This window comes from Anarhichas minor, unplaced genomic scaffold (genome assembly GCF_050575085.1).
Source record: "Anarhichas minor isolate MPS153535 unplaced genomic scaffold, ASM5057508v1 ptg000027l, whole genome shotgun sequence".
Classification (NCBI taxonomy): Eukaryota; Metazoa; Chordata; class Actinopteri; order Perciformes; family Anarhichadidae; genus Anarhichas; species Anarhichas minor.
Genome location: NW_027466473.1, coordinates 23,809,218 through 23,830,000, shown reverse-complemented (window position 1 = coordinate 23,830,000; position 20,783 = coordinate 23,809,218). Strand labels below are relative to the sequence as shown.

The following is a 20,783-nucleotide window of genomic DNA, read 5'->3' as shown; positions in this document are numbered from 1 at the left end:
AGGGAAACTGAACCCCTGACTGTGTTCACATCAACAACATTTCAGTCTCAATGAGGATAAAGACTCAAAGGCAGAGATGACTCTGAACCGCTTGACTCACAGCCGCTGCTTTGAAAGTCAGAGAGAAGCTGGAATACATTTCCTGTTCCTGTGAGCTGCTTCTTTCAGGTCTGAAGTTGGATTCAGCGACGTCACAGTTTTAAAACACCCACAAAGTGCAACAGCTCTGTGTGCAAAGCTTGTTACTGCACAAGCTGTTTCCATCCACACGGAGCACTGTGTGTGTTTGTATCTGTCATCACATCACGAGCTTGTAGATAGAAGAAGAAAGACTGAACCACCAACACTTTACTCCTTCATGTGCAATATCGATGTACATATGTGCAATACAAACACTTCATACTACCTCATATGTGCAATAATGTTGTATTTTTAGCTTCTTTTTTTGCGTTTTACATATTTATTATACCGTTATTTTCTTGTTTTGTTGTCTGCTGATGTCTCTTGTTGTTTTGTCCACTTTGCTGCTGTAATCCTGTAAATGTCCCGGCTGTGGGACGAATAGAGGATTCTCTCATCTTAAACTCGTAGGAGAGTGAATCTTCCAGCATCTCATGATTGGATTTTATTTCTTGTTTGTCTCTCATCCACAGAACCGCTGCAGTCTGTCTCTTTTACAAAGGAAGCCGACAGCAGAACCTGACTTTACTTCTAATGTTATCAAACTAAAATAAATGCTCTCTCCTCCTAAATCCAGACTAGAGTACTCCCCTGTTTTATGAATGAAGAGGTACACCAGATGAAGCAGACCCCACCCTGAAAGTTCTTGAACTTCCCCTCACATTGAGGGTAAAATGTCCCCAGAACACTGGTTCCTGCGGTTCCTCCATGGTGAAGGTTCCTGCGGTCCAACAGAAGCTAAAGAGTGTATCTGACTTCATACAGACCCTAAAGAAACGTCTTCCATACCCAGAGTAGAGCGCTCGGATGCCCTCCTCCTTGCCGATCTTGAAGAGGGCGTGGAACATGCCTCTGTAGCGCACCTCCGTGTACTGGGACTGACCCTGGACCTGTAAGCGAGTCTTTGTCAGGTCAATGGGAAAGGTCCCTGAGGATTCAAAATATAAGAATAAGAACGATCACAATCAATGTAGTGGATTCATAGCAATGCTGCAGTTGATCATGATTCTGTATGGAAGATATTTTGCATCAAATATTGATGAAATATCAAATTGATACGGCTAAGTAGACTATTCAGGAACCGCTTTCTTTTTGTGTAACACCAATAAATGAAAAGCACCATGAATACATACAAAAAAATAACCAGTAGAACTAAAAATGTTCCTTAATTAGCAAAAGGAAACTTGGGAAATGGTTAATGTATCTACTAAATCACGGAGCTCACGTTACGTTAACAACTGAGTGACGCCTCAGGGTGTGTATGTTTACATTAGTATCATCTGTTTTCTATTTTTCGGTACTCTTTAATGTCTTTAGTTTGCCGTGTTGACGGGTCTAGCTTTGTAGGGTCCATGTCAAATTTATGTATATATATATCAATCTTTCCATCCATCTAATCTGGTGGGTACTAACTGCCACTTTAATTACCGTGCTATTTAAATGACACTATAAAGTAAGTAAACAGTGTGGATGTGTGTACCAACACACTGACCAGATTTCTAACTTGGTAAATCGTGTACACCTGCAGTTACGGGACAAGACCACGCACACAATGTGCACCAAAGAGCTTTGATACGTATTTATTTATTTATGCATGTCTGGCGACGTGTCTGCAAAAACAAAGACTATTTGCTGCAATGGAAGTACAGCAAACACCATAAATATCCATGATTCATTGGGATGTCTGTGTGTGGTGGTGGTGCATCACGTAGCTCACCGAATTCTGCGACAATCGAGGCCATCCCTCCGTAGATGAACGGCTTCCAGTTGAGGTCGATCATCTCCGCGGTGCCGGCTGCTGCTGCTTCCACCTGCTGCAGACCCGCTACTAGAAACAACAGCAGGCATAAGTCAACCCAGTGGTGCAGCCTCAGACAATACAACATGGCGATAAACACGGTTTCTGGTGATGCTACAGATCAATGCGAAGCTCCTCAGCATCAGCATCCCCCAGCGAACTGCGCCGGAAAGAGAGAGAGAGCGAGGGAGCCGTCATATTTGTAGCTGGGGGGTCGCTATTGGCTGCCAGTTCAGTCAATCAAGATTCTAAGCGAGTTGATTGGCTGATGCGCTGGGGAAAGAGAGAGCCGTCATATTTGTAGCCGGGGGTCACTATTGGCTGCCAGTTCAGTCAATCAAGATCCTAAGAGATTTGATTGGCTGATGCGCCGGGGAAGAGGCGTTCTGCGAATGACAGCAACAGTGTCACGAGAATTAAATTAAAAGAGATGATATATACAATTAATTATTTTAGCTGTGACGTAAGAATTTTAAAAGCTTAAAATCGCGTTTTTTTATTTATTCATTAGAAATGACCGTTATTTTAACCGTTAACGGTTGGCTCATTGCTAAGCTAACGGCTAGTCGGCTAACACTTGTTGGAAATTACTAGCGAGCTTATTAGCGGGCTCACCAGTTAGCGACTAGTAATTTGTCACGTACCTGTTGAGTCGATAAAATCCGTTAAACTGCTATTTGAGTTGGTTTTCCATGATTTAACACACAGCCTTACTTGAATAAAGTACAAGAAAGTTAGCTTCTCATTGTAGCTAATGTCAAATAAACCTGAAATGAGCTTCTTCTTCGCCTTTTTTTTCTTCTTCTTCTCTTTAAGGTTTAACGGCAGCACACACACACACACACACACACACACACACACACACATTACCGCCACCTTCTGGAGGTAGTTAACTCCTCTTGATCAGTTCTTTCTCCCATCACGTTCTTTCACTCCTTAGTTTGCGACTTTGTTGAATTATAATAATAAAAATGATATTAATAATATTAAACTTTATTATTTTTCATTATTATATATTTTTTTACCATTTAATTATTATTATTTATGTACAATAAAGGAAAATAGACCGAGAATGAAAATCAGACTCAGAATGGAATATAAGATGGAAAATCAAACACACATTGTAATATAACAATAGGATGAAATAGAATTATATAATATGGAAAATAAAATACAATGAATAATAATAATAATACAAAATAAAATTCAGTATTGTATCATACTCAGGGGTTTTCAATATTTTGTCCACCCCATTTAAATGTAAGAGGGTAGGCGCACAACATACAGTAAATTAGTTATTTTGTAATAAAATATGTATTTATTATCTATTCATGTATTAGTGTAATTATGTTGTTAAACGATAATAAGACACAAAGGCTTTTTAAAGAAATGTATTGTTGATTTTTTTTATGTGAATATCGGAGTTGATCTGTTTATATTCTTTAAAAAACAATAATATTATCCGGACACACCTGCTGTCCTTAAATACTGTTTAGGGTGAGAAATAAGCCATAAAGTCATCAATTGTGTCACCTCAATAGACAACGGTCATACAGCCCAAAGTTAATTCATCTCTCAACTAAGAACACCTTGTTGTTGTTTTTACAACCAAAACCTTTTCTTGCAACACCCATCTTTTTCTGACACCAATGAATAAACGGATAGTGAGACTGTCCTCAGCAAAACAAAACTTCTGCCGTTGTTTTGTTGAAATGGCAAATAATTGACCGTATTTTCGACAATAGAAACCTTTTTCACTGCCATGAGCACCACATGAGCGTCGAAGCACAAACCTCTGAGATATAAAAAAAAATGCATAAATAAAACTAAAACCAACAGTAAGTAACTCTTATAGGGACAGTGTGTGTGCGTTTTCGCGTCAGGCCGTCGTAGTGCACACGCTTGGCACACAGGAGAAGTTTCAGTCGGTTGCAATCTGCAACCTCGCCGCTAGATGGCGCCAAATTCTACACTGGCCCTCTTTGCACCGCCCCCTCTAACAAAGACTGGCCAATCATAGCTTAGCTTTGTCGAACTCTGACCAGGGTCCCACAACTATCGGTCTCTGCTCCATAGACTCTCATCAATGGTTCCATATGTTCTTCATGTTCAGGCTGGTTTAGTGGGGTTCCTCATGTTAAACGTGTAATAGTGACACTCGTTACCCGGAGAGGCTGGAAGGAGACAAACGTTTCTAGAACGTCATGTTTCTAAATTAAAAACCAGTGGAGCTAACGTTAGTAGAGTACGTTAGCACATTGTTAACTAGAGTTAGCACTTCTATGCTACGCTAGCTACTGAAGGTATACTGAATGTGTCTTAATGATGGTAACAGTGAATAAAGAGGAACAGAGTTGCTTCTTAGTTTCATTGTCTTCTGTCTGGATCTCCAGCTGATGTGTTGGTTCACTTTTACACTTTAGCTTCTATCTTTATCTGTTTACCCTGTTTACACTGAAGAATCACTTTGACATCCTGGATATTTACTTCAAACACATATTGTAGACCTTTCTGTCTGCTTCTCTCTCAAATCGCCTTTTTCCAAGAATTGGATAACATTTCTTCGGGGAGTGCAGTTAGTGACATGTGGGCTCCATGGTAACGTAGCTCGGACGGCTTCACGGAGTGGCAGCCGGGGGTTCGACTCTGATTATCCTCAAGTCCCCTTTGGATGATATCACATATTTTCTTGAAAATTAATTCATGCATGATGACTTTGGGTAGTTCTTTTTAACCAGATATTGGACCTGTGAAGACCTTTAGTATGTTTGTTTGAAGCCCACTAAAAACCGATGCAGGGAAGAAGATTTGCGTTACATTAAAACAATACAGCCACTCGTTTTAAGCTGCAACATACTGGTTACAAGCCTGTTTTTAACCTTCATTCAGCAAACCCTCAAAATCTCCACCTCACACGGCAGATACACACATTGTTAATCTACATCAGTAAAAAAAATGTTCAGACACTCTTTTGCTTCCGAATCTGAAATATAGTCAGTAGCCGGAGCCCATTGCAGAAGAGTTGGTGGAAACTTCAAAGTCCAAGAGTGGAGTGGGACCACTTCCACTTCCTCTTCCTCTGTTTGTTCTTCTTCTTCTCTTCTAACCGCCGATGCACTACCGGAGGGCATGCCTGGCAACAGCCACAGCAGCCGTGGACAGGTACCAGGTTTTTTTAGAGAGTGGTGCGCAGCATTCGGATGACACGCTGGTAAAGCTGCTGGAAGACCGACGATAGATTCCTGATGGAAGTTAAGAAGAAGAGTGAGAAATGAACAGAGGCGTGAGGTCACATTTTCTGAGCTTTTGCACTGCTAATAAAGGCATCAACCAATCACGTTGTGAGGAACGGACAACATGGAGGCTTCGTAGTCCGAAACCAAGATGGCAAACTTTATTACTCCTTTCAACCTTGACAAAGGCAGCGCAAGATTCAGATTCACTCCTTTGGTTCTTACCTTTCACAATAAAAGCCCCAGACATATATGCGCTTAGAAGTAAGATGGGTTCTTCCTGAAGGGCTGAGGACCCAGGACCCTTGACTTCTGGAGAACTCCTTTTTGAATAAAAGGTTTTTCAAGGGTTCTTTGGATGATAGAGGGTTCTTAATGGAACCCTTAGACCTACAAAGAACCCTTGAAAAACCCTTTGTGAGATGAAAGGTTCCATTAAGAACAATTGTCATCCAAAGGACCTTCTTTTGGAAGAAAGAGTTCTTCAAGGATTGTAAAAAGCACGGGTGTTAAAAGAGAATACCTACAAAGTGTTCGAGAGGAAACTCTTGAACTATAAAATGGTTCTCGGTAGAACTGCCTGGTTGGGTTCTAGAAGAAACCCTTGGAATATTAAAGGGGTTTCGGGTAGAACCCCCTGGGTGACTTCTAGAGAAAACCCTTGAAATACAAATAGGTTCTTGATAGCCCCCTGGGTGTGTTCTTGTTAGCACCATTAGAAGGTGTTAAGGTTCTGGATAGACCCAGTAAACTATAAAAGGATTCTGGGTGGAACTTTGTTCTAGGTACAACCCTTTATGTTGGGTTCTAGGTAGAACCCTCTGAAAGGCTCCGAGGTGAACATTCATACGAACATGCATGCTACAGTGTGTTTTTTGTAATGTATGAATGTCTACATATAAAAACACAAAACCTCTGGTCTTCTACTCACCGAGCTCCGTTGGAGAAGCAGTTGCTGCGGTTCGGATGGAGGCAGAAGAGCGAAGCCACGCCGTAAACACAGCACAACAACATGGACAGCAGCCGTCGCTTTAAGGACATCTTCGGTCTGATAGAAACACAAATGCAACCACTCTCTCGTTGTCTGCAGCAGAATAAGAACAGGAAATGTGTTCAGACAACTTACGCTACACAAGAGCAGAGAGAAACAACTCTTTCTTGGGCTCTTATTTTGAAAGTCTAGCATGTTCCTCCAAGATTTTCGGACTGTATATAGGAAGTGGACGTAGTCACCGTGATGTCACCCATTAGTTTGTGGACTACAGTTTTGTAGCCTCAACATTTTGCCAGTCGCGATCTTGTTTTTTTTGGAACCAGAAGTGACACGAGAGGGCGGAGCTAAGCACTGAAACGCTGAATAAGACGTTTTTTAGGCGACCAAAATGCTACAGTTAAATTTCATCAACTGAAAACACACTGTGAAAGAGTTAAAGTTATAAGACAAAAACAAACAAAAACGCAAACAACTCTGAGACTGGAACACAGTGCTTAGAGACCTGTCAATCACCATATAGCCCCGCCCTAAAGCATCCCCTGCTTTATGGTCTGTTTGACTCTAAATGGACCATAATGTACTAAATGAACATCATGCTGTATTGAAGAAGACTTGAAACTAGAGATTGAGACCATAAACTCATGTTTACAATGTTTACTGAGGTAATAAATCAAGAGAGAAGAAGAGTCATTTTCTCATAGACTTCTATACAACCAGAGGAGTCGCCCCCTGGTGGACACTAGAGAGAATGCAGCTTTAAGACATGAAGCTTTGGCTTCCTTGTGATTGACAGGTCGCTGCCGCTACCAGAGCCGTATATGGCGTCTCGACATGATACCTCCTCAATCCAAATATGGTCACTTCCTGTTCATCAGTTGCAAAAAAGCCAAGATGGCGACGGACATAAAATTGAAATTGCCGAACTCGAGACTTCAAAACGTCAGTTAAAAACCCCAGCTCCTGCCGAAGGCCACAAATCACTCTGAAAACATCACTCACATAACATCATCATCATCACCTTAACAATCCTGCAGAGAAGACAGACTGATCTTCCAAAACTGGAAAATAAAAACCTCCTCTCTTTGGATGAAATAAAACAAAGGCCCCCGTCTTCTTGGACACAGATCCCAGGTGGAGTTACAAGAATCCGTGGGAGCAGTTTGGAGGATGGCGTTGGCAGAGGTGTAAACAGGAACCACTGGGTGCTGCTGGGCACCGGGCACAATTACTGCTGACCCACGCTTTGTTTTGAAAGGTCCTGAAAGGTCTAGCAGGGGTGAATAACATTCCTACATTGTGCATCTGTTGGAGCTATTTTGGTTTGTTGGGAGGGAAGAGGGAGGAGGGGGGGGGGGGGGGGGGGGGGGGTGGTATTAAAAAAGAGAATCTTTCCTCTGGACTCACGTTGCTGGCTGAGACTGTTGTGTCGAGGTTTGAGGTGGGTCCGGTTTAACTCTCGAATCGTAGAATCAGCGTCTGATTTAATGACAAGACCCACAAAGAATGGATTGCTTGGATTTTACAACAGTTTTATTTTGCGGAGAGCAAAGAAAAAATATTTTCTGTTAATATAACAACCGTTGCAGAAGATGCAATTTCAAAACAACACATAGGGGAGCTTTATTCATTTATTTTTCGTGAAACAACTATCAATGCATCCCAAAATAAATGAGTGAAGTATGACGATACCTTTGCCTGGCTACAAAACATCATTCACAGCTATATCTATGAAAATGAATGCACTGTAATTTGTAGATATCCCAAGAAATCAATTTGTTTGAAATCCACTGAACCATGAAACCAGGAAGTATAAAGACTGGGGAAAAAAACACAGATCTTTCATCCAGGAGGCCGCTGGTTGTTCCCCGTGTGAAACGAGAAGTCAAACTAGAGATGGACGGCACAAACTCATCTTTACAATGTTTACTGAGGTGATAAATCAAGTGACAAGTCTGACCTGCAGACAATGATACTGTTTCCCAGGTTCAGCATATTTAGCATGTTAGCATGCTAATTAGCACTAAACAAAAGTATTGGAGGAATTGAAATTGTGATCTGATGATGGGCTTTAGATGAAAAGGGATGAAAAGTCTGAGGATTTGACATCATTAAAGTTAATACAAGGAACTTTAATTGAGTGTTGGTTCTGTTGGTCCCTGTGGACTAAAGCTGTAGTGTCTCTGAGCACCAGAGTCCCTTTAGAAAACCTCTCATTTTACTGCAGCAGGGTCTGACAGTCTGCTCCTCTCAGTCCTGGTTCTGGTTCTCCCGTGCCTCCCTTCCCTCCAGCGGGTCCAGCAATACGTCCTGGGCCTCCAGCAGCATGGTGTTGGTGTTGGCTCCCAGAGAAGAGAAGCTCTGCTCCTGGAGGAGGAGGAGGAGGAGACGCTGCATGCCGGGAGCTGAGCTCTCCTCCTCCCTCCGGAGCTCCGGATCCGGGTCTGTCCATGGTGGACCGGTCTCTGCTGGAGGATCTGGGTCTGTCCATCTTACTGACTGTAGCTGCTACTCACTGAAGCAGCTGTGATGCCAGGTGATGCTCTGAGTGTTTGCAGCTAATGAGAAAGCATCATTAACCACATCTATTTGTGTGTGAATCTTAGTGGAAAATGGTCCCATCAGGCCAGATGTCTCTCCTGAGGGCTGTGGGGCCAGAGCAGGACGGCAGCCAGCCGGGTTAGAGTTTAACTAAACACACACACGCGCGGACGCGGACGCACACGCATACACACATGCACGCACGCACACACACACACACGCACACACACACACACACACGCACACACACACACACACACACACTCTCACACACACACACACACACTGTTTGTGTTTCATGTCAGTGAATGGATTTTTAGTAAACTTCGTAGTATTTTATTAACACCATCTCTAATCAATACAGCACATATAGGAGTGCTAATAAACATTAAGATGTGACACTAAAACAACATTTTTCATCCACAGATAAAATTTGCTTTCATCACATCTTCCTCCAGACTAGTGGAAAGATTTATTTTACTACTTTGTCTGTTTGCGTCAGTGATGAAGTGGTGAAGTTTCATGGTGATATCTATGAGTTCATGTTGTGACTCTATTCACCTGTAGAGTCTCTTAATGTGAGTGATGAAGTGGTGAAGTTTCATGGTGATATCTATGAGTTCATGTGTTCACCTGTAGAGTCTCTAAATGTCTGTAATGTAACTAAACGTCTCTTTAAAGGACGTTTCCTCTCAATGAGTTTGTTCTCAGACTCTGATGATAAATCTCCACTTCAGCAGCTCTTACATTCACCAAACTTCACTCGTTCATTCCTCTCTGTGTGCTGAAGGTTCACACAGAGGGGTTTGTTCACTCATCACTCACACACTCATTTATACACATTTATTAATAAAAACATGGAGAAACATGTATTTTTTTGTATTTTCTGATTCATGGAGTGACACAAATAGATATCATAAATTCCTTTAGTAAAAACCTTTGACTGGAATATGTCAACAAAATGAAACAATCATTTTGAACCTGGATTTATTCAATATTCACATTTCTGGTCTGGAGATTTATGCTAAATTTCTCACACATATTGATCAAATAATGCATCATTTGCATATTTAGAAAATTTGCTATTAATTAATTTCTCGTCCTATCTGTCTTTAATTTATTTGTGTTCATGGAAACATGTTAAATAAAGTTATGTTCAGTTATGTCAGGTTTGGTACTTCACGGCGCATGAGCACCAACCAAGATTTTGTTTAAAAAAAAGTTTATTCTTGGTTAAAAATTATAAGTAGATGTTTAAAAATAGAGATTTTCCTGCTGGGAGCTGGGACAAGGGTCAATCCAGCAGCAACTGATGAGCAGCGGAAGGGTTTGCATGTGTGTGTGTACGTGTCTATAGACAGTGTGTGTGTGTGTGTGTGTGTGTGTGTGTGTGTGTGTGTGTGTGTGTGTGTGTCTATAGACAGTGTGAGTGTGTGTGTCTATAGACAGTGTGAGTGTGTGTGGTAGAGGGGAGGGGACAGGCGAGACCTGCTGATAATGCTGTGAGTGTTTCTGTCCTTCTGCATTTGTTAAACGGGATTCTAAGGACTCAGGTGAGACCGGTTGGATCGAATGGATGTTGGAGCAACAGATTACCTTCCTTAAACTTTTGATGTGAGTCACCGTGGAAACGTCACACAAAACGGGACTCTTCAATGTCGCGGTGACCGCACACACCGGCGTGGCACTCAGCCAATGAAGTGCTGTCACATGTCGGAGCCTCTTGGAGTTCTTTGACATTTTCGTTTTTGAGCCAACAACTGCTGTAAAGGCAATGTCAGCTCTGTGGATTTCCCCTTAAAATCCTTTGTTTAGGTCATATTTGAGTGCCGAGCCCGCTGCTAGCATGATTCCCGACGGGTCGGCGGTGCAGAGCGACGTGAGGCGGCGGGTGATGGGCGTGATCCTGAGCATCGCCTCCTGCCTCATCATCTCCACCAACCTGCTGGTGGCGGCCGCTCTGCTGAAGCTGCTCCTGAGAAAGAGAAGCCAGAGCTGGTGCTTCGTCCTCAACTTGGCGCTGGCCGACGCCCTGGTGGGCGTGGCCATCACGGGCCTGGCCACGGAGGACTTCAACGGCAACGACGCCGCTCAGAACCAGCGGAGCCTCGTCGGGGCCGCCGATCCGCCCACCAACGCCACGCCGCCCGCTCAGGGCAAGGCCCGGTGTTTGATGCGGATGGCCTTTGTGACGTCGCCCTGCACGGCGTCCATCATGTCCATGTTCCTGATCTCGCTCGACCGCTACGCGGCCATCAAGATGCCGCTGCGGTACTCCCAGCTGTCTGGAAAGGGGACGGCTGTCGGGTCCATGCTGGCTCTGTGGATCAGCTCCCTCACGATGGGATTCTTGCCAGGTGAGAATGAAAAAACATAATGCGGTTCTCATACAGCGTTCGTAGCTATACCTGCGAAAAATGATGCGTGTAAAGACTACAAAACCCCACACAGGGCGGGTGTGTGAAACAAGAAGTCAACGTTAATTTATCTGCCATGTAAGTTGCGTACTTCAGTTAAGCCACTTCCTTAGTTATTTTAACCCAAACCACAATCTTTAACTAACGCTAACTAAGTAGTTATGTTGCCTAAACCTAACAAAGCATTCCACGATCTTTTCCAAAACCTAACTAAGTATTTTACGATCTTTTCCAAAGCCTAACTGAGAAGTTTTGTTTCCTAAACCTAACAAAGTATTTCACGATCTTTTCCTAAACCTAACCAAGTTGTTTAGTTGCTTGAACGTGACAAGGCATTCCACGCTCTATTACTAAACCTAACTAAGTATGTCACGTTTTTTTTCCTAAACTTAACTTAGTTGTTTACTGCAAAGACGGAACTTTATTTTGAAAAGACTGTATGCATGTCGCAACCTAAAAATGTACACGTGTTGTTGGACTTTCATCGGAAAAAATATGAAAAATTAGTAACTTCATTCGCAGTTGTACGAAAGACATACAACTTCTTAATTAATTAATGGTGTGTTACGGTAAAGGAAGCTGGCGTTAAGACCGAAAATAGCACAGTGTGTTGCAACTGATGTAAAAAAAAAAGGTCAAGTTTGAGGAATACATCCATGAGTTTGGAGGTTTATCAGCATGTTGATGGACTTTGAGGATGGTTTTCTAGAGTGTCATATCCCAAATAACCAATGCCCTCTGTTCCTCAGTCATGGTTCGGCAGCTGCAGGCGGACGGGTACGACGGTTTCTGTGCCTTCTTCTCCGTCATCCACAAGGTGGGCATGATCGTGCTATTCAGCGCCTGCTTCTTCCCCGTGCTCTCCGTGTTCCTTTACATCTACCTGGACATCCTGAAGATCGCCTGCAGCCACCAGAAGCAGATCTGCCAAGATAGGCAAGCTGGTTCCAGGACGGAAAACCATCAACACTACGAGCATCACCACCAGCACCAGCAGCTGAGGAGCCATTACTGGAGCCATGTCAAGGCCCTGAGGACGGTGGGGGTGCTGGTGGGCTGCTTCTTGGCCCTGTGGTGCCCCTTCTTTGTGGTGTGCATAGTGCACGTTTTGTGTGAAAGCTGCAAACTCACCAGCGTGTTGGAGAATCATCTGTGGCTGTTGGGGCTGTCCAACTCCCTCATTAACCCTCTGGTGTACGCCTTCTGGCAAAAGGAGGTGCGGCTGCAGTTGGCGGCCATGTTTTCCTGCTTTAAGGGCGGGACGCTGGCCGCCGGACCACCAGGTGTCCCAGGGAGGTGTGACCCGCAGGCACCCGTGCTGACTCAAGTCGGTGCTTCTGGTGGAGAAACCCTCAACCCGTCGCTGTTGAGGCCGATTATCGGCAACCACAAGGCACACACTGTGTCACTATCTGCCACCAGCAGCTTGTGAAGGAAACCAGAGAAACAGTGGGAACAAAAAGATGGTATTAGTAGTTGTCTGACCTGATTCAAACCCATTCCTTGAGGCCTGAGCCCAATCCGACAACTAAAAAAGTCAACTCCAATTTTCGGACCATCTATCACCATGAATTCAGAAGTAATCAGGCGGCATACTTCCGGTTCTGAAGAGTGAAATCAATGCTGAAGTGTCTTAGAGCTGCATTCTGTCTAATGTCCACCAGGGGGCGACTCCTCTGGTTGTATAGAAGTCTATGAGAAAATGACTCTACTTCTCTCTTGATTTATTACCTCAGTAAACATTGTAAACATGAGTTTATGGTCTCAATCTCTAGTTTCAAGTCTTCTTCAATACAGCATGATGTTCATTTAGTACATTATGGTCCATTTAGAGTCACACAGACCATAAAGCAGGGTGTATGGTTTATGGTCTATATACCATATAGCGTAGCCCCTTGATGGACAGTAGAGAGAATGCAGAGATTTGCAGAGGACACTGTGCGGCCGAGGGAAAACCCAACAAAAACGTTGGCTGTGATGTTATAAAACAAGGATGGAAAAAATAAAAAATAAAGTCTTAATTAAAAGTTTGCTTCAGAATCAGTACCTCCTTGGTGTGTGGTGTGGTGTGTGTACTTTGTTTTGGTAAAGAATATGAGGGAAAATGACGGTGCTGTTAGTGTTCTCCAGGGAGCATGAAGATTAAATACTAGGATACTTTTATGACGTTTGAGGCTATGATTGGGCTGCTTTTTGTACGGTTCCGTATTTAAAAAGTAAAATCTACAATTAAATACATCCAATTTAGCAGCTCCGCTAAAACACTAAGTTACGAAATGAGACAATCTCCAGAAGCGTCACCATAAAACCTATGGTTCAAAGATACCAAAACTAACAGGACAGTTAAAAATGTCCACATTAACCACCAGAGAAAAAGACACTAAAGCATTCGAGTCCCGTATTTCCTTTATAAATCGTTGTATTTTGGCGTTAAATGTTTGTTATCTCCTCTGTGTAGTAAATTGAAGCAGCAAAGGTCACGAGACAGACTGGAACCCACAAAATGATGCGTAAACTGAATGCCTCGCCCCTCAGACATGCTTTGTTTTATACTGTTTTATTACATCCGTGTGATTTAGGAGCTTTAAACTGATGGTTGTCAGATAACAGACGAGACTGTTTCATAGCTGGATAAATATTTGGTCATGGAAACTTCCTCGGCTGCTTGAATCTTGATAAATGTCAGCCTGTTTCAACAAAGCAGTTACACATGTTTACTTTAGACCGGCAGACTGCAGTGTCTGCATGAAGGTAGGGTGTCATATATATATATATATGTATATATATATATATGTATATATATATATATGTATGTATATATATATATGTATATATATATATATACATATATATATATATATATATATATACGTATGTATATATATATATATATATACGTATGTATATATATATACATATATACGTATATATATATATATACATATATATATATACGTATATATATATATATATATATATATATATATACATACATATATATATATATATATATATATACATACGTATATATATATATATATATACGTATGTATATATATATACATATATACGTATATATATATATATACATATATATATATACGTATATATATATATATATATATATATATATATACATACATATATATATATATATATATACGTATATATATATATATATATACATACGTATATATATATATATATATATATACATACGTATATATATATATATATATACATATATACGTATATATATATATATATACATACGTATATATATATATATATATATACATACGTATATATATATATATATATATATACATATATACGTATATATATATATGTATATATATATATATACGTATATATGTATGTATATATATATATGTATATATATACGTATATATGTATATATATATATATATACGTATGTATATATATATATATATATATACGTATGTATATATATACATATATACGTATATATATATATGTATATATATATATATACGTATATATGTATGTATATATATATATGTATATATATACGTATATATGTATATGTGGTTTCAGCAGGATCATGTGGTCTTTGTGCATTCACCTAAAAAGAGCCTCTATCAACTCAGTACAAATCCCAGTTCCATAGATACATGGATGGATTACTACTAAACGACAACAAAGAGACACAAAATTATTACAAAGAGACACAAAGTGATCACAAGGAAATACAAAAAGACCAAAATAATACAAACTCTAGAAAACCCCCCACAGAGACAAGAGACACAGAATGATTACAGAGAGACAAAAAAGTTAAATGACGCAAAACGACAACAAAAAAGCGGCAAAAGCATCACAAAGTCTGTGTGTCCTGCTGCCACAGTACGTACAAGACGTGGAGGATCTTCTCGTCTTGTACGCAGTCTATCTTTATAAGATGCTGTTTTTATCATGCAATATGTGTGCCATGCAGTGAGAACAATGTTATCACAAACAACAGAAATATGAACAATTTTTGAGTTATTAAAAGAAAGTTCTTAAAATGACTTCATGTCAGGGTAAGAACACTTTTATTTAATCAAAGGTTTGTCTGCTCTACTCACCATGAGCTCGAGTAAAGAGTGGAACAACAGAATCAAGACATCAAAATGCAGAATATTTGCTGACAATAATGAATCAATGAAGGAGATCACAGAAATATTCTTATCAACGTTTACACAACAACATGCGGACTGTTGGATCATGATGGGATTTTTAAAAATGACTTCAAGTAGACAGGAATGCTCTCTCAAACTCTTTTGACTGTAAATGAAAATGAAGATAATCAAACGCATCAATTCCAACACAGTTTTGTATTTTGTAGCGCTTGAAGCTACGAGGAACTTTCATTATGTGTTGTTTCTGTTGGTCCCTGTGGACTAAAGCTGTAGTGTCTCTGAGCACCAGACTCCCTTTAGAGAACCTCTCATCTTACTGCAGCAGGGTCTGACATTCTGCTCCTCTCAGTCCTGGTTCTGGTTCTCCCGTGCCTCCCTTCCCTCCAGCGGGTCCAGCAATAGGTCCTGGGTCTCCAGCAGCGTGGTGTCAGTGTTGACTCCCAGAGAGGAGAAGCTCTGCTCCTGGAGGAGGAGGAGGAGCAGGAGGAGGAGGAGGAGGAGGAGGAGGAGGAGGAGGAGCAGGAGGAGGAGGAGGAGGAGGAGGAGGAGGAGGAGGAGGAGACTGCTGCTGCTGCTGCCGGGAGCTGAGCTCTCCTCCTCCCTCCGGAGCTCTGACTGCAGGTCCAAGGCTGCAGGTGAAGCCAGATCTGGGTCTGTCCACGGTGGACTAGTCTCTGCTGGAGGATCTGGGTCTGTCCACGGTGGACTAGTCTCTGCTGGAGGATCTGGGTCTCATCTGATTTCAGAATCCAACCCGGTTGCTCCGATGACGAGCATTAAGAATAACTACATAGAAATAGACCATCTTCTCTCTGATGGTCTCTTTACTGATGGAGGTCATATAGAGGATCAGGACTGAACTGAGACTGGTTCATATAGAGGATCAGGACTGAACTGAGACTGGTTCAGGACCAGATAAACGTTCCTCACAGTCACTCACAGTGTGTGTGTGTGCTAGCTGTGCTGCTTCTTCAGCCTCATCGGGCTGAAGAACGGGTGCCACAGCGCCTCCTCCAGCGTGATGCGTCTGTAGACGTCGTACTCCAACATGCAGCCGAGCAGGTCGAACAGCTGCCTCTCCTCCTCGCTCGTCCTCTGCATGAGCTGCTGCGAGACGAACGAGACAAGTTACTCTTTGGTTCGCTGCTGCTTTCCTCACGGCTGCAGCTGATTGGCTGATTGTGGTTTGTGTACCTTGAGAGGTTGACAGTGTTTCCTGACGTAATCGTCGGAGGAGCTCTGATCGTCCCGATTGAGACGCTCGTTGTGCACGTAATGCTGCTTTCTAGGAAAAGATGGTGAAATACATATTTACATGCTGGATGAGACCAGCATGGTGAAAGTCTCATGTTTGACCCAAACCATAAATCCACCCCGACCTCCTCACGTGTACTTTGATGCCCCCCTGAGACTGAACCAGATCAAGACCCTAACTGGCCTAACTGGAGGACTTGGGGGTCCAAGGGGGACGTTACCTGGTCTGTTTCAGCAGGTGGAGGGGAATCGGTCCTAGGATTCTCTCCATCATGGCCAGATGTTCTTTACTGTCGTGGGTCTGAAACAACACACAGGATAGAAAAAAGTCACAGCTGTTCCTGTGTGTGTGTGTGTGTGTGTGTGTGTGTGTGTGTGTGTGTGTGTACCTGGAAGAGTGTGTGTCCCAGGTAAAACTCCATGAGAACGCAGCCCAAACTCCAAACGTCACACGACTGGTTCCAGCCCAGATCTGAAACACACTCAGTTACAACCAGAAGCACGGACCATTTAGTCAATATGTGTGTGTGTGTGTGTGTGTGTGTGTGTGTGTGTGTGTGTGTGTGTGTGTGTGCGTGTGTGCGTGTGTGTACCCAGTATGACTTCTGGAGCTCGGTAGTGGCGTGTTGACACCAGGGATTCGTGGTGTTTGTGGTCGAATGTGGCGGTGCCAAAATCCACCACCTTCACATCCAGACTCCTCAGCTTCCTCTCCTCACACTTCTAACACACACACACACACACACACACACACACTGCTGAACATCCCTCACTACTTGGTGAACATATTTGTATTTATTTTTTGCTGTTAATACAAAGCGTTTACCGTCTCGTGGTTGAACTCCAGGTCGTAGTCGGAGCAGACGAACAGGATGTTCTCCGGCTTCAGGTCTGTGTGGGTCAGCTGGTTACGATGCAGGACTGTGGAACACACACACACACACACACACACACACACACACACACACACACACACACACACACACACACACATTGTAACTGTGTGTTCACACACACACACACACACACACACACACACACACACACATTGTAACTGTGTGTTCACACACACACACACACACACACACACACACACACACACACACACATTGGACTCACAGCAGACGGCTCTGAAGAGCTGGAAGGCCATGTGTCGGATCTGCTCCACGCCGAACGGCAGGAAGTCGTTCAGGCGCAGGAAGTCGAAGGTGCTGAGGCCGAGCAGCTCGAACACGATGCACGTGTGACCCTCGTGGTCGAACCAGTCCAGCATCCTCACACAGGCACTGGGGGTGATAGCACAGATCTCAAAGATCACAGATATCACTATGAAACTTCCTCTGTTTTAAGACAAATATTTTTTGTATTACAAGTTTTCAGAATTGTTGTGTTTAAATATGCAAATGAGGCGTTATCTAATAGTAACTTCTGGTGAATTTGGTAGAAATCTACAGACGCAAACAGACAAAGTAGTAAAATAATAAATGAATAGTTAAAGAATCCACTCACAATCTGTTGTCGTCATCCAGCGTGTTGATCTCCTCCAGCACGGAGATCTCAGACTTCGCCACTTCACGGAAACACTCGATGTTTCTCACGATCTTCACGGCGACGCGTTGGTCTCTGATGAACACAAAGCACATTCACGTCTTTCAGTTTACGGGACGATTAAACTGTTAAATAAAATAAATCAGGATGTTTTCATGATGGATGGAGACCAGAGAAGCTCTACGATCGGACAGGTTTGGATGTGAGAATCTCTTCAGAAGCTTACTTGTCTCTGTCGATGCACTCCACCACTTTTCCAAAGGCTCCTGCTCCCAAAGTAAGTACCACCTCATCTGGAAGAAAGGACAGCGAGACATTTATTTAGGCCACCAGTGTGAGCAGCAACCTGCAGGATATTATTCTGCTCTTATTCTAAGTACGGGTCGTGGAAACAGACATTCAGAATTATTCTTCATTGTGAATGTAGCATTCTCTGATGTGGGATGTGTTGATATTATTCTTGTTTTAGGAGCTTTTTTTGCAGCGTCATTAGGAGGATGAGTCTCAATTGTGTTTTGTTTTTTTGCCTGTTTACGGCGTCGGATTCTGTTCTCGTGAAATAGTTTTCAACCAGTTAAACTGCAAGAAAACCAGTGTTTGAATATCAACATCTTTAATAAAACAAAGACTGTACATCTTCCTTTCATCAGGAGGCCGACGTGATAGACCAGGTGACCCTCTTCATCCTCATCACAGCTCTCTCCCTTCTGACTCTTCTTCCCTCCATCATCATCATCATCATCTTCAGCGGCATTGACAGCACTGTCGCCAAGAAAAGCCGATTGAAGCTGGAGCGAGATGTCGTCAGGCTGAGTTTAGTGTTGACAAACGAGGCAAACGGAGGAAGACGAAGCGATGAAGGCAAACAGACAAGAGAAAGACAATTTAAAAAATAAATTCTGTTTCTTTGTCACAAAATCACTTAAGTTTGAACTTAAATCACACAAAACCACCAAGAAATAGAAGAATAGTGATGAAAGTTCTGTCCTGAAGATCAAACCGTACGAGTGTCAACAACACGACCCTTGAACAGCAGGATCCATCTGAGTAACCGGATCATACAACGGTTTGTACCATATCCTCATTTTTCATGCATCTTTCTACGAAGTTAGCAACAAAGATGGTGAAACACTTAGTGAGGTTCAGGAGTATGTAAATATAAATAGATTTTGTTGTTGGATCACAGTGACTTTCTCTCTGGTGTGACGTTACAGTCTGGTTTCTCCACCAAATACATGTTTATATCTGGTGAGTAAACATTGGTCCTCTTGTTAATGTGTTCTACTCACTAATAGAACACAGATCTGAAAAGTCACTTCGTTAAGGTTTCATTCTCCGTCTTCGGTGGTTAATGTCGTCCCACAGCTATCGCACTACGTTGACCAACTCAGTGCTTAACACTTACGTCGTTAACAAACTCGTTCCTGCATAGAAATCTCAACTGAAATTGAAATAATTAAAGCAATTTGTCCCATATTTAGTGTGTCTAAACAACACGTATTTACAGATTAAATGGGAAATGTTAAATCTTTTATTTTTTAAACACGAGGAAGAGAATCTCACCGAGTTAGTTTCTAAGGAGCCGCAGAGCTCGAAGCTTCCAGTCTTTCTGTCGCCTGTCGTCTGGTCGTCTGTTGTTGGGTCATCAGCGTCTACAAGTGGACCAAATGACAGGAAGACGATCTACTGTTAATGTAACAAACACTTTGATCTGAAGCGACGAGCACCGGCATCACAAGTGTATGGTTCAGATTCAGACACATTTTAAAGAAACTTAAATGATCAAGAAAAACACTGAAATCAACCCAGTTGTCTCTGTGATGAATAATTATGAGCAGGTTTGAGTAACAGTTCATGCACAGAAACAGTGGATTATTTCCAATAAATCACTCACTTCTGGAAGGAAAACACTTCTTTTCTGCTCATGCCGTCGTCGGAAGGTTCTTTATGCTCCTGCTAGTGTGAGCCGCACTAAACATGGATTTATCGTTAAAGGGTAAGTTTGGTGTTATGTTTTTGTGTATAAACGGTGTTTTAAACCGTCAATGTTTGTCCACTAAAAGTGCCACTGACAGATTGTTATTATTATATTATGGACGAAAATCAGTACCGAACCAAATTGTTCCCATTCATCACTTTGACAAAAAGAAAACAACAACATGGGACAGTTTGAGGAATACCAAAGTCACCCATGACCAAAACACAAGTGGAAACAGAAGGTTACCTCTCAAAGACCCATATTCGTTGTCCTTCTTGCCCATAGCACTGCTGCACACACTGGGCTCTGAAACCCCAATGTGACCCCTCTGGTGGTCTGCTGATAGCTGAAGAAGAAGAGAAAGAAGAAGAAGAAGAAGAAGAAGAAGAAGAAGAGAAAGAAGAAGAAGAAGAAACAAGAAGAAACACAAGCAGAGATAATAAAAACAATTGTCAGACTGATGGACGTCCACGTATTATAGCTGTCAGCTCGCTTTAAAAGAAAAAATCATCAATGCTGATGGTAACTGTTTGCAAATATTAACTTTAGCGCTAGCATGCAACAGGATTTTTTGATGCAGTAGCTTCGTGGATATTTTGAAACTAAATCAAAAGTCAGGGTGTCGTTGGGATTCATCCTCTCGGCACCAAAATGTCACAGACATCCACCCAGTAGTCATTGAG

At 42.1% G+C, this 20,783-nt stretch overlaps 3 protein-coding genes across 14 annotated transcripts in view; 1 reads left to right on the top strand and 2 right to left on the bottom strand.

Annotated features, from left to right (window-relative positions):
• Positions 1 to 2,818, bottom strand: part of slc25a14 (solute carrier family 25 member 14) — a 12,020-nt gene extending 9,202 nt beyond the window's left edge. For 6 of the 12 annotated variants that reach the window (XR_012956322.1, XR_012956321.1, XR_012956320.1 and 3 more), the window contains exons 1-2: positions 1,898 to 2,024; positions 970 to 1,108 (exon numbers count right to left, since the gene is read on the bottom strand). Coding sequence is in view for 6 of the 12 variants with exons in the window: in XM_076102306.1 (XP_075958421.1) it covers positions 970 to 1,108; positions 1,898 to 1,961 (203 nt within the window). In the remaining 6 variants the exon portion in view is untranslated. Of the gene's footprint in view, positions 1 to 969; positions 1,109 to 1,897; positions 2,025 to 2,622 lie in introns of those variants that run through there. The other 6 variants (XM_076102306.1, XM_076102310.1, XM_076102307.1 and 3 more) reach the window with 6 other exon arrangements.
• Positions 2,819 to 10,619: 7,801 nt separating this feature from the next.
• gpr119 (G protein-coupled receptor 119) lies at positions 10,620 to 12,592 on the top strand. The gene is made up of 2 exons (XM_076101460.1): positions 10,620 to 11,100; positions 11,910 to 12,592. Exons 1-2 carry the CDS (start codon positions 10,638 to 10,640, stop codon positions 12,590 to 12,592), a joined length of 1,146 nt encoding a protein of 381 aa, XP_075957575.1. The 5' UTR covers positions 10,620 to 10,637.
• A 3,682-nt stretch (positions 12,593 to 16,274) lies between these two features.
• LOC142959975 (dual specificity protein kinase CLK4-like) lies at positions 16,275 to 20,383 on the bottom strand. Its single transcript, XM_076101512.1, has 12 exons — positions 20,347 to 20,383; positions 19,686 to 19,774; positions 18,757 to 18,931; positions 18,349 to 18,415; positions 18,084 to 18,197; positions 17,694 to 17,860; positions 17,401 to 17,495; positions 17,168 to 17,297; positions 16,964 to 17,046; positions 16,796 to 16,875; positions 16,515 to 16,605; positions 16,275 to 16,424 (listed from the first exon to the last, which is right to left on the bottom strand). The coding sequence occupies exons 1-12, from the start codon at positions 20,381 to 20,383 to the stop codon at positions 16,275 to 16,277; spliced, it is 1,278 nt and encodes a 425-aa protein (XP_075957627.1).
• Positions 20,384 to 20,783: the final 400 nt, after the last annotated feature.

Coding starts and splice junctions, on each gene's coding strand:
- gpr119 (XM_076101460.1), top strand. CDS start 10,638: ATGGGCGTGATCCTGAGCATCGCCTCCTGCCTCATCATCTCCACCAAC. Junction 11,101..11,909: donor CACGATGGGATTCTTGCCAG/GTGAGAATGAAA, acceptor TCTGTTCCTCAG/TCATGGTTCGGCAGCTGCAG.
- LOC142959975 (XM_076101512.1), bottom strand. CDS start 20,383: ATGGGCAAGAAGGACAACGAATATGGGTCTTTGAGAG. Junction 18,416..18,756: donor CCTCCTGATGAAAGGAAGAT/GTACAGTCTTTG, acceptor CCTTTCTTCCAG/ATGAGGTGGTACTTACTTTG. Junction 16,606..16,795: donor CACCTGCTGAAACAGACCAG/GTAACGTCCCCC, acceptor ATCTTTTCCTAG/AAAGCAGCATTACGTGCACA.